We start from the raw sequence: 12,407 nt of genomic DNA on the forward strand, positions 1-12,407 counted from the left end.
TGGTTATATTCTTACAAGCTCTATTCAGCACAACTGAACTGGAACTTGCAAAAACAATAGTTAAGTGTGCACAGAAAGTTATTCATTAACGATCTTTGTGCTTTGAGGATGCAGTTTCTTTCAAATGATGTGGACCCAGAAGAAAACTCTGGTTAGCCAGGGAACACCTACTCCGTAAAAAAATCATATTGGTGAGCAAGAGACCTGGAAGGCAGAGAAAGATAGTTAACGATCTTTTCATTTCCTTTATTTCACAAGCTTTGAATTCAGAAATAGAACCACAACTAGTAGATCTGATAGGGTATAATAAGTAAAAATGCATGTGATTACAAAGGAAAAACTTTGTACAAAAAAGTTTAAAAATCCAATGGTAATTTAAGTTATTCTTAAGTACCAAAACACTCATGCAAAAGGAGCACACTACTGCCCAGCTGGAGAAATCTCTGAAAGGGATGGCAATGGCATTGCTGCGTAGAAGTTATGGCTCTGTCTAAAATGAAAACAATTAAGACACATACTTGGAATGTACTTAGTGGATAATGAGAGTTGCTACACAGGCCATGTTGTCATTACACATTTTGAAGTTGTTTCTTTGTATCTGGGAGCAGTGCTTCATGGATTTATAATAAATTAAACATATTAACAGAAGCCACTTACGCTATTCTATTGCATACTTTAAAAATGTCCATATTCTTCCTCCCTATGTATTTTAGTGGCATTGATCTTGGCATTGTGTCAATTGTTGGCAACATGTTCTAAACAGACGCACTCACAGACTGCAACTTGCATAAATAACTTAGTAACATGCATTTACTACTCTAGTACAGCTAATGGGTGCAAAGGAACCATCATTTAGTTACAAGACAAAGCTAAAACCTGTAGTCACTAAAGGGGCAATGGAAGCACCATGCTTTAAGGTGACTATGGCAAGAAAGCACAATTGTGAGGCAAGTAGTTCCAAGCAAACACACCACACTATTATCACCTCTTCCTATACAAAAAAAAAAAAAAAAGAGAGAGAAAAAGAAAAAGAAAAGAAAAGAAAAAGACAACTCATTTACTCCTCATTAGTACCAAATAAAACTGTGGGTTCAATAACATGGACATCAAGAGGAACAGACATTATTCCCATGATCCTTCATTCTTGCCATTCTGTCCATCATCTCTGTTCAGCCAAGACTGGTAATATTAGAGCGACCACCAGGGGGCGCAACAATGCGGTGTCCGGTGCGACGAGGGTTGTTGTCATCTATCTGAGCACCTGTAAAATAGCAATCCAGCCAGCAAAGCAGGAGAGTTAATAAAATGGGAACAGAAACGTCTGAAGAAAAAAATACAATCAACACTGAATTTTCACCTGACTGGCTCTATCCAGGAGTCAATGTTTTGTCACTTTGTTTTGACCAGTCATCTCTAGAACCTGTTTTTGGATCATTTCTAACTAAGGAAGCAAGCAGTTACTGACTAAGGCCTGGTTCCTGCAAAGGAATCATCTTAAATAGAGTTCCACTGACTTCCACACAGGAGTGAACGCCTTGTGAGGGATCAGAACAGGTTGCTATTCTAGGTAATAATTTGTCTCTGTAGCATGCATTAAAATTTCTGCATGAAAATGTTATATAAATATGGGGAGGCATTTTCAAAAGTGCCTAAGGTCCAGACTTTTAAAGATATTTTGGTGCCTTACTCTCATTAAACTCAATGGGAGGTAGATGCCCAAATACCTTTAACAATATGGTCCTAAGTGATTTAGAATCACAAAGCTTTCCGATACACTTTTGAAAATCCCAACCACAAATTATCACTATTAGGGATCAAATTTGTGATGTGCTCTGATGATGATCTTGCATCTGAAGAAGTGGGTTTTTTACCCACGAAAGCTTATGCCCAAATAAATCTGTTAGTCTTTAAGGTGCCACCGGACTCCTTGTTGTTTTTGTGGATACAGACTAACACAGCTACCCCCGATACCTGATATTCATAATCAGTCATGCTGATTTACCTGATAAACTGAAATTAGATTGGTGGAGATTTCTGATTGGTGGAGGCTGATTTTTGGCAGGGGAGGACTTAGCTGAAGGTGCGGGAGTTGCATATTTTGGCGTAGCTGGGATTTCATACACTGGTCCATCATACATTCCTCTGGACACCCCTTGCAATCCTGTTACCTAAAATAAAAGAACAGAACAACTCAGACACTGAATGCACTGATATTCCAACATGACGATATATTCAGTCACACATACCATTCACAGTATGTATGAAGCTGTATCATACACAGTCCCTGTAGCAAGGAAGCATGGCATTCTTCAAAGGTGGATGTGGAGGGAACACTTATAGCCTCCTGGTGAGCAGAACTAGGAGAGCCATGCCCCACACACTGGAAGCAGAGGGGCAGGACAGGAAACGGAAGTATAAAAACATGGCCCGGCAGCTCAGTTCCCCAAGCTTCTTCCTTACTGCTGGAGCAGGATGCTGAGGAGAACCATGGTTGCCCCGAGGTCCTGCCTGAGCTTCCAGAGACATCCGCCACTCCCAGTGCTGAAGAACTGCTACTGATACCCTTGGTGGTGTATCCTGGGGAGATTAAGGACAACCCCAGAATGCAGCTACACCCGAGGGGGAGAGTAGGAAAGGCTCAGGGGAACCAGACTACCACCTGACCGTGTTGCTGCCGGAAACACGGTCAGCATGTTGTGGATGGATTCCCCGCTGACCCAGTGGCAGACCACTCTGCCATCGTTAGGGCCCTCATTTGCTAAAACATCTGTTCCAAGCCACTTGCTTCACAAAAGAGAAAGGCCAGAAAGTTTTGTGTTTTATATGCAAAAACAACTCAACTAAAGCTAATTAGCCCACAACAGTTGTTAACAGCTGATAAAATGCCAAATACAGTGAATGATTCCAATGTGGCATGTACATGGGAAACAGAAATACTTGATCTGCTTATTCAACATGCTAAGTTATGTAACAATTTAAAATTACAGCCTGTCCTGACCCCAATCCCCCCCCAAAAATTGTGGTCCTTTGTTGTTAGCTAAAATTGCCTTCTATTATCTTTCTTTTTCTTTCAGAAGACTGTACATCACAGACATACAGGGCCAGATTCCCAGCTGGGGTAAGTCAGTGAAGCTCCGCTGAAGTCAAAGAAGCTACACCAGTTTACACCAGCTGAGGATGTGGCCCATAGTTTTTTGGCAGCGTTTCCAGTCCCACATGGATCCATTTCACTTAGGACAATAATGATGCAAAATGTTTTCTCGTGCGGTTCCAAGAGAGCCTGGAGCAAGACCAGAAGGTGTGTGGGGTATTAAATAACAGACCAAGTTTGAACCTACCTTATTCCTGATTTTGATGCGCTGGTAAAGGTATTCAGGGAAAGGTTTGCGAGGAATGAAGCGGCCCATTCCCTTATTTACATGCAGATTTCCATCTTCAAACACAATCTTTCCTTGGCTTATTACCACCAGGGGAGCACCATGGCATTCCATTCCTTCAAAGATGTTATATTCAACAGCCTGAGGACCAAACGACACACACTGAAAACTCTCTGCAAGCTCAATCTCAAGTCTGTTTTGCTTTGGTAAAGTGAAATCACATTTATGGCCCTATTTTTATCCAGCTTCCACTAATGTACCCGCAAAGTGCCTGCAAAATGTGCAAGCACACTTGTTCAGAGGGAAAAAAACACTTGCTTCTTCACACATTAAGGTTTATTTGGATACTTTCCATTTAGCAGTTGCATTATTGAAGGTTAGATGCGACTTTTACACATAATCAAAGGGTTCCAAATACACTTACTTCCTGGGGCTGAAAGCAAAAAAATGCTTTGGGGTAGATAAAGTAATAAACAAGCCTGTTGGCTGTCAAACACAGGTCAGTTAGGTATGTCTACAGTGCAGTTGGGAGGTGTGATTGCAACACATGCAGGTACATCTGAGATATCTTTGATCCAGCTAGCTTACTAAAAATAGCAGTGTAGCTTCAGTGACATGGGAGACTACATAGGCTGGCCACTAGAGTATATATCTAAAATCCCAGGCAAGATTGTACTCAGCTAGTCTGTGCTGCTGGTGGCTACATTGCTATATTTAGCAAGTTAGCTCAATCAAAACTAGCTCGGGTATGCCTACATGTGCTGTCCTAATTGCAGTGTAGACATAACCCTTAGAGGCACTGACTCACTAAAACATTTAGCAAGTGCTTAACTACAAGCATGAGACTTAGGAACATGCTTACAGATAAGCAGGTGCTTTGCTGAATGAGAGCTTGAATGATTTAAATCTATTCCCTGCACTGTGCCACATTCACCCTCCAAAATGAGAAAAAATGCTTGGGTAGTAAGGTGTAAATTTTCAAAAATGCCTAGTGATTTCATGTGTCCAACCCGAAACATCTTAAAGGGGCCTCATTTTCAGAGACTGGTGAAAATGGATATTAGAGAGACAAGATATTACCTCACCCACCTTGTCTCTCCACTAGATAGATATGTAGATTAGATTAGATTAGATAAAATAAAGCAAACATATGGGCCTGATTCTCCATTATCCTGCCCCTTGTGTAGTCATTACACAAGGATCAAAGTGTTTGGAAAGAATACACAATTAGTACTTTATGCAAATTGGGACGCAGAATCAAAGAAATACACTATAAAGTTTCATAATTAAACAAGAACAAAAAACCCCAAACCCATCCATAATTTAGAACCCAGATTACAGAAACACTGAATTAACCATAACATTTCAGAACATTTTTCCATCTGCTCAGGCAGTGGGTGATAACTGATGCTTCAGAAATAGGCACACACACAAAAAAAAGAGGAGAAGAGTGGGTTAGGGTCAGATTTGTAAAGGTATTTAATCACCTAAAGATGCAATAAGGCATCTAGTGGGATTTTCTAAACCTACTTAGGTGCTTTTGAAAATCCCACTACATGTCTACCGGTATCTTTAGGCATCAGAATACCTTAAAAATCTGACGCTAGCTCCAAGATTGGTGCAAATTGGCATGGCTTCACTGACATCAGTGGAGCTATGCTGATTAACAGCTGTTGGGGAACTGGCCCATTCGCTTAGCCAATTATACAATATTGTACATGCTGGAAAAATTCCTTCTGGACTGTAATGGTAAATTTCTTATTCTCTGAAATAAGAGATTTAATTACTTTCATCTTAATACGAACAATCATACTTTTTAATACAGAACATCATATGATCCAGCTCTTACGTATCTAGCACATTGGGAGTTCACTTGAGTTAGAAGATTGTGTTTATAATGACAATAGGCATTTTTTCTCTTACCGATTTATGGCTTTTGGCTGTAATAGTCTTCACTTTATCAGGATCCCAGATAACAACATCAGCATCTGAGCCGACAGCAATCCGGCCCTTCCTTGGATACAGATTAAAGATTTTGGCAGCATTGGTGCTGGTAACAGCAACAAACTGATTCTCATCCATCTTGCCTATGGCCTACAAGCAATTTGACATGAGTAAATTAAGCTTCCAAAATGGAGATAAGATATTGATATTGTCAACATATAAGGGCACATGTGTGGATAGACTGGACAGAGGAAATAAGGGAGGGGCTTTCATGGACCAAAGGTTTTCTCAGCATGAGTTTGTGAGGTCTGTATTATTCAGGAGCAGCAAACAGATGAGTGAGTTATTCACATCGTCCCAAACAAAAGACACTAAACCCTTAATCCAGACTACACCATCATGTACGCTGCATATGCTACATATTTTATTACAGATAAAAGGCTTGTCTCAGTTCTGCTAAGGCCCCTTTCCACCATTCTCACATGTGAAGGTACCATAATATGGGTGTAAATGATTATATCCTCTTTAAGGCACTTTTGTACTGCCAGAGAAGCATAAAGGAGCAGCACTACCCCTGAAAAATCAGGCTGCCTTATTCTTATCCCTACACCTGCAAATCCAGGTTGCTTTAGTAGCACAAGTCCATCGTACAAGTCTTAAAGGGAGAGAAAAAATAATCAATGATCAAATTTTAGAAATATCTAATAATAGCATATAAAATCTTTGCTGCACAGAACAATGTTGTGATTTTACAGTCCAATATTCTTGGATTTTCTCAGTCTAGAAACAAGAGCAGCATGCCCCAATGAAAAACAGACCATTCTCTTTGTTGTATGGCATAAGATCACCCATTTCTAGCCTAAACATAATATGCAGTACCAAGTCCACAACTGAGCGTTGCCCCACCTGCATCTCAGCCCAATGTAGTTTTGCAGCTGAATTCCAAGTTTTGTGGGAGAAAAGAAGAAAAAATGTCTCTGGTTGGTTGGCTTTTGTTCATTCTTCTTTGAGTGCTTGCTCATGTGTATTCCACAGTAGGTGTGCGTGCTCGCCACATGCACTGGTGCTGGAAGTTATTCCCTCAGCTGTACCCATAGGGGGAGTGCTGCTGTGACCCCTGCAGCGGTGCCGCCATAGCGCGCCATAAGAGGAGCCACACACTCCTCCCACCCTCAGTTCCTTCTTGCCGCCAGTGACGGCGCATCGGAACCACTCGCTCCAGCTTTGCTGCAGCTCATCTCAAATCTCGTTGGTTGTTTGGTAGTACCTGTATCAGTCAGTTAGTAAAAGTTTTAGTTTAGTTAGTTATTCTTCAGGCTGGGGCATGCCCCAGGCCCCAGGGTTTAAATCGTGTGAGTCTTGCAGGCGTTCAATGCCCAGGATGGACCCGCACACCGACTGTCTCCACTGCCTGGGCAAATCCCACATTAGCGAGCACTGTAAAATCTGCAGGTCCTTCAAACCCAAGATGAAAAAACAGACATTAGACTTTGGGCCCTTCTCATGGAGCGGGCATTGGCTTCTACCCTAGTGAGCTGAGTGGAATCGGCACCGGGTACTTTGTCTTCAGTGTGTGGTAATCCCACAGCACCTTCTGGTGGCCAGCACCGCTCTCCGTCAAAAAAGCAGAGGCATGGGGGGAGGCTAGACCCACGTCGGGCAACCCCAGTCCCCCTGCTCCCCTGGGCTCTAGAGCTCCGACTCAGGTCGAGCAGAGCAACCCGGTTGCATCGACTCAGACCTCTCTGGGGCTGAAGTCCGCATGCCTTCGACACTGGAGGCCCTGCAGGCAGCCAAAGATATTATGACCCTGCAGGTGCCCGGGGCACCGCCAGCACCTGGACCCCACTCTAGAGGTAAGCCGCCACTGGGATCTCATCAGTCGATGCCAACTTGACACAGATCCCAGTCAGGAGACCGCTCTCGGGACTGCTCGTCGCCCAGTGTCCTGTCAGGACACAGCTCCCAGCCTCCACCCTCGTCACCCTTCAGGTTGTCTGGTAGGCTGCTGTCAGAGCACAGTTCTAGGCTCTGTCTGGTAGGGTGCTGTCAGAGCACAGTTCTAGACACCGATCCACGCTGAGTACAGAATATCGGCGGGGACAGGCGCCGACGCTATAGATGCTCCCACTCTCGGCACAGCTATTGGAGCCGCTCCCGACACGGACACCATCGCCGGTCATGCTCCAGCTCTCATGCGTCGAGGCACCAAGACTATAACTCCAGGCAAGGATCGCCAGCTCCACATCGTCATGGATCCAGGCGTTGAAGCGTCTCGAGGAGTAGCAGCTCATGGCGGTACCGTTCCTCGACATCGGAGTCCCGGTCCCATGGCAGATGCTATGCTTGGTACCACCACATGTACTGCTCGCACAGCACTGACAGGTCGTTGGTAAACCAGACCTCGACCCCCACGCAGCACCTTATGCTCCTGACGGGCCAACCCGACCAGCTGGTGCCATCAGTGCCGCACCAGAGCCAATGACAGAGACCCTCGTGGCACAGCCAGTGGTGCCTGTGGACCCCTTGGCTCCCCATGCATGCCCAGCAAGGCCCTCGGTCGATGGCGGGAGCACCAGAGGCTCCGTCAGTTGCGCTATCCAGATGTCCAAGGGATAGATAGGTGGGTCACGGCTCCTAAGCACCGCACAAGGAGTCTGATCAAGGGGTGGACCCCGCGGCACCGGCTGACGTGCAGAGCCTGCTACCGGACTCCTCCCCTGCACCAGATGACAAGATCGCAGCTCCACCGCCCTCCGTACTGCAGGAGGACTTCACGGCCCATCAGGAGCTGCTAAAGCGAGTAGCATCCAGTTTCCATCTCCAAGTTGAGGAAATGGAGGGACCTTCGGACTTGCTGTTTAACATGCTCTCATCCTTGGCACGGGACAGAGTGGCCCTCCCACTCCATGAAGGGGTGGCCAACATCTACAATGTCCTCTGGCAAACACCGGCCTCCCTAGCCCCAATATCAAAAAAGGTGGAGGGCAAATACTTTGTGCCCATGAAGAGGCACAAATACCTCTATACTCACCCCACCCCCAACTCCCTAGTGGTGGAATCTGTGAACCACAGGGAAAGAGAAGGCCAACCAGGACCCGCACCCAAGAATAAAGACTCCAAAAGACTGGACTCGTTTGGCAGAAAGCTTTATTCGTCTGCCAGCTTCCAGCTCTGGGTAGCCAACCACCAGCCTCTCCTCAGTCGATATGAGTTTAACCTGTGGGGGTCACTGCCAAAATTCGAGCCCTCCCTTCCAGAGCGTGAAAGGAAGGAATTCAAGTTGCTGGTGGAGGAGGGCACCGCTGCCACAAAGGCTGCTTTGCAGGCAACGTCAGATGCAGCTGACATGGCTGTTCGATCCATGGCCTCGGCAGTGTCCATGCACAGGCCATCATGGCTACTGCTATCCGGGCTCTCCACGGAGGCGCAGTCTGCGATGCAGGATCTTCCCTTTGACGGCAAAGACCTGTTCATGGAACAAACAGACGTGAGGCTCCATGGCATGAAGGACTCATATACCACCCTTCAAATCTTTAGGCTCTACATCCTGCCCAAGGAAAAGCCTAAGGCGCAAGTCTCCATCCCTGTGCCTCAGCCTAGATACGAGCCCGACTACAAGAGGTCAAAAACTCAGACAAGGTGACCTCAGAGGCAGTCTCGCTCTGCCCCACAGCCTGGGCCCTCCAGGGACAAGCAGCAGGGCAAGAGGCGGCTTTGACTGGTTGCGGGAGGGTACCCCAGTGGTCCCCAAAAGGACCCTCTCACCAATAAAATTAGTTTTCAGCAACTACTTGTCTGCGTTCCTTGTGGAATGGTCCTGAATAACATCAGACCAATGGGTTCTCAGCACCATTTCCCAGGGTTAAACGCTACAATTTGCCTCACACCTGCCCTCCCTCCCCGCTTCCTTGGATGGCAGCGGGGACCCGTAGCATTTACCCCTGCTACAGCAGGAAGTGGGTCGGCTCCTCAGCCTGGGAGCTGTGGAGAAGGTTCCGTGGGTATTCCCGGGGAAAGGGGTTTACTACTGTTATTTCCTGATCCCCAAGGCAAAAGGGGGGGCTCAGACCCATCCTGGATCTGTGAGGCTTCAGTCGATTCACGGCAAAATGCTGGTTCCGCATGGTCTCTCTAGCATGTATCATACCCTCTCTGGACCTTGGCGATTGGTATGCGGCCCTCGACCTTCCATATCCACATGTTCCAGGGGCATAGATGCTTCCTCCTTTTCCTAGTAGGACAGGACCACTACCAATTTACGGTCCCTCCCTTTGGCCTGTCCACCGCACCCAGGGTGTTCACGAAGTGTATGGCAGTAGCGGCGGCCTACCTCAGTTGCTAAGGGGTACAGATATTCCCCGACCTAGACGACTGGCTGCTCAAGGGCAGCTCATGGTCCCAGGTATGCAACCACATGGACCTGCTCTTGGCCACATGTGCCAAACTAGGCCTCCTAATAAACAAGGCCAAGTCGACACTGGTCCTGGTGCAGTGCACAGAATTCATAGGCGCTCTCCTGGATGCCTCCAAGGCCACAGCCTTTCTTCCCATGGACAGGTTCTGGACCCTGAAGGGGCTTATAACCTCGGTCATGGAGTTGCCCGTTACCACAGCCTGGGCATGGCTACACCTCCTGGGCCACATGGCAATGTGCTTTGCTATGCCAGGCTTCATATGAGGCCCCTCCAGCTCTGGCTGGCCTCAGAGTTCTCCCAGGCCAGGGGCAAACTGGACAAAGTCCTCTCAGTACCGGCACGGATGATCAACACGCTACAATGGTGGTCCTGCCCGGCCAATATGCTCCAGGGAATTCCCTTCTGGGACCCAACCCTGTCGCTGGACCTAGTGTCTTACACGTCAGACTTGGATTGGGAGACACACATAGGGACCTCACGGACCCAAGGTTTGTGGTCCACCAGAGAGCTATCCTTTCACATAAATGTCAGGGAACTCAGGGTGATACATTTAGCCTGCATGACATTCAGCTCGCAGCTACGTGGCAAGGCGGTCAGAGTACTCACGGACAACACTGCTGCGATGTTTTAGATCAATAGACAAGGTGGGGCGAGGTCCTTGGCCCTCTGCCAGGAAGCCCTCAGCCTCTGGGAGTTTTGTATAGCCCACGACATCTTTCCACCTGCCAGGCGCCAACAACACGCAGGCCGATCACTTGAGCTTGGTTTTCTCCTCCCAACATGAGTGGTTGCTTCACCCAGAGGTCACTCATCTACTCTTCCGAGAGTGGAGCACTCCCCAGGTAGACCAGTTTGTGACCTGATAGAACCGCTGTTACCACGGCTTCTGCTCCGGGGGTGGATGAGGAGGAATGTGATCTTGGATGCCTTCCTCCTGCCATGGTTGGGTCAACTCCTTTATACTTTTCCCCCATTTCTCCTCATTACCAATGTCCTGGAAAAAGTAAAAACGGACAAAGCATGCCTCCTTTTGATCACCCCAGCATGCTCCCGACAGCATTGGTACAGGACCCTCCTGGGCTTGCTCATGGCCCCTCCCAAGCCGTTGCCGCTCCGACCAGACCTACTCTCCCAGGACAAGGGCCACCTCCTCCATCCCAATCTGGCCAGCCTCCATCTGATAGAGTAGCTGATCAGTGGCTAGATGCAGAGGAGAGAACGTGTTCGGAGGGGGTCAGGCGTGTCCTCCTTGAAAGTAGGAGGCCATCCACGCGCCAAGACTACCTGGCAAAGTGGTCCCGATTCTCCAGGTGGGCGGGCGAGCAGGGTGTTTCCCCAACGTCTGCCCCACTCTAACTTATCCTTGAGTACCTGCTTCACCTTAGAACTCAAGGTCTGGCCCCCTCCTCTGTCAGGGTGCACCTGACGGCTATTCTGGCGTTCCATCTGCCGGTCCAGGACCACTCAGTTTTCTCCCATGCCATGGTCAGGCGTTTCCTCAAGGCGCTAGATTGGTCCTTCCCATATGTCTGGACCCCTATCCCTTAGTGGGATCTAAATTTGGTGCTATCCTACCTTATGGGGCCCTCATTTGAACCCCTGGCAACATGCTCGTGGTCTCACCTTTCCTGGAATGTAGCCTTCCTCCTGGCCATCACGTCAGTCCAGCGGGTCTCGGAGCTCAGGGCCCTGACCTGTGACCCACCATACCTTGTCTTTCACAAAGACAAGGTTCAGCTCCGCCCACACCCTGCATTCCTCCCCAAGGTAGTCTCTGTCTTTCACATGAAAGGCATCATCTTACCTGTCCTCTGCCCTAAGCCGCATACCTCTAACGAGGAGCGCCGCCTCCATAAGCTCAACACGCACAGGGCTCTGGCCTTTTATCTGGACTGGACTTATCTGTTCTGCAGGTCTTCGCAACTCTTCGTTGCTTCAGCCGAGCGCATGAGGGGCCAACCGATTTCCATCCAGAGGCTTTCCAGGTGGATTACATCATGCATCCACACATGCTACAACCTAGCAGGGGTTCCCACACCACCTATTGTAAGGACTCACTCGACAAGGGCTCAGGCCTCATCGGCTGCCTTTGTGGCCCATGTCCCTATCCATGACATATGTAGGGTCGCCACCTGGTCCTCAGTACACATGTTCACGTCGCACTATGCAATCAACTCCCACACCAGGGATGATGCTGTTTTCAGTAGGGCTGTGCTCCAGCCAAGGAATCTGTGAACTCCTACTCACCTCCATCAGACACAACTTGTAATTGCCTACTGTGGAATACACATGAGCAAGCACTCGAAGAAGAAAAGACTGTTACCTGTTCCGTAACTGGTGTTCTTCGAGATGTGTTGCTCATGTCTATTCCACATCCCGCCCTCCTTCCCCACTGTCAGAGTTAGTCCAGCAAGAAGGAACTGAGGGTGGAGGGAGTGTGCGGCTCCCCTTATGGCACGCTATGGCAGCACCACTCTAGAAGTCACAGTAGCACTCCCCCTATGGGTACTGCTGAGGGAAAGGCTTCCAGCACCAGTGCACATGGCAAGCGCGCACACCTACTGTGGAATAGACATGAGCAACACATTTCGAAGAACGCCAGTTACGGAACAGGTAACTGTCCTTCTTGCTTTTAAACAGCAGTTATTTGAAGCTACTTCAGTGTTTG

The 12,407-nt window shown here is 47.9% G+C and overlaps 1 protein-coding gene across 2 annotated transcripts in view; it reads right to left on the bottom strand.

Moving 5' to 3' along the window:
• Positions 1 to 231: 231 nt before the first annotated feature.
• Positions 232 to 12,407, bottom strand: part of CRMP1 (collapsin response mediator protein 1) — a 64,411-nt gene continuing 52,235 nt past the window's right edge. For both annotated transcript variants that reach the window (XM_050947617.1, XM_050947618.1), the window contains exons 11-14: positions 5,301 to 5,471; positions 3,339 to 3,518; positions 2,003 to 2,168; positions 232 to 1,261 (exon numbers count right to left, since the gene is read on the bottom strand). In XM_050947617.1, the coding sequence (XP_050803574.1) occupies positions 1,170 to 1,261; positions 2,003 to 2,168; positions 3,339 to 3,518; positions 5,301 to 5,471 (609 nt within the window). In that variant the 3' untranslated portion in view covers positions 232 to 1,169. The remainder of the gene's footprint in view (positions 1,262 to 2,002; positions 2,169 to 3,338; positions 3,519 to 5,300; positions 5,472 to 12,407) is intronic.

This window comes from Gopherus flavomarginatus, chromosome 3, assembly GCF_025201925.1.
Source record: "Gopherus flavomarginatus isolate rGopFla2 chromosome 3, rGopFla2.mat.asm, whole genome shotgun sequence".
In the NCBI taxonomy this organism is placed as follows: Eukaryota; Metazoa; Chordata; order Testudines; family Testudinidae; genus Gopherus; species Gopherus flavomarginatus.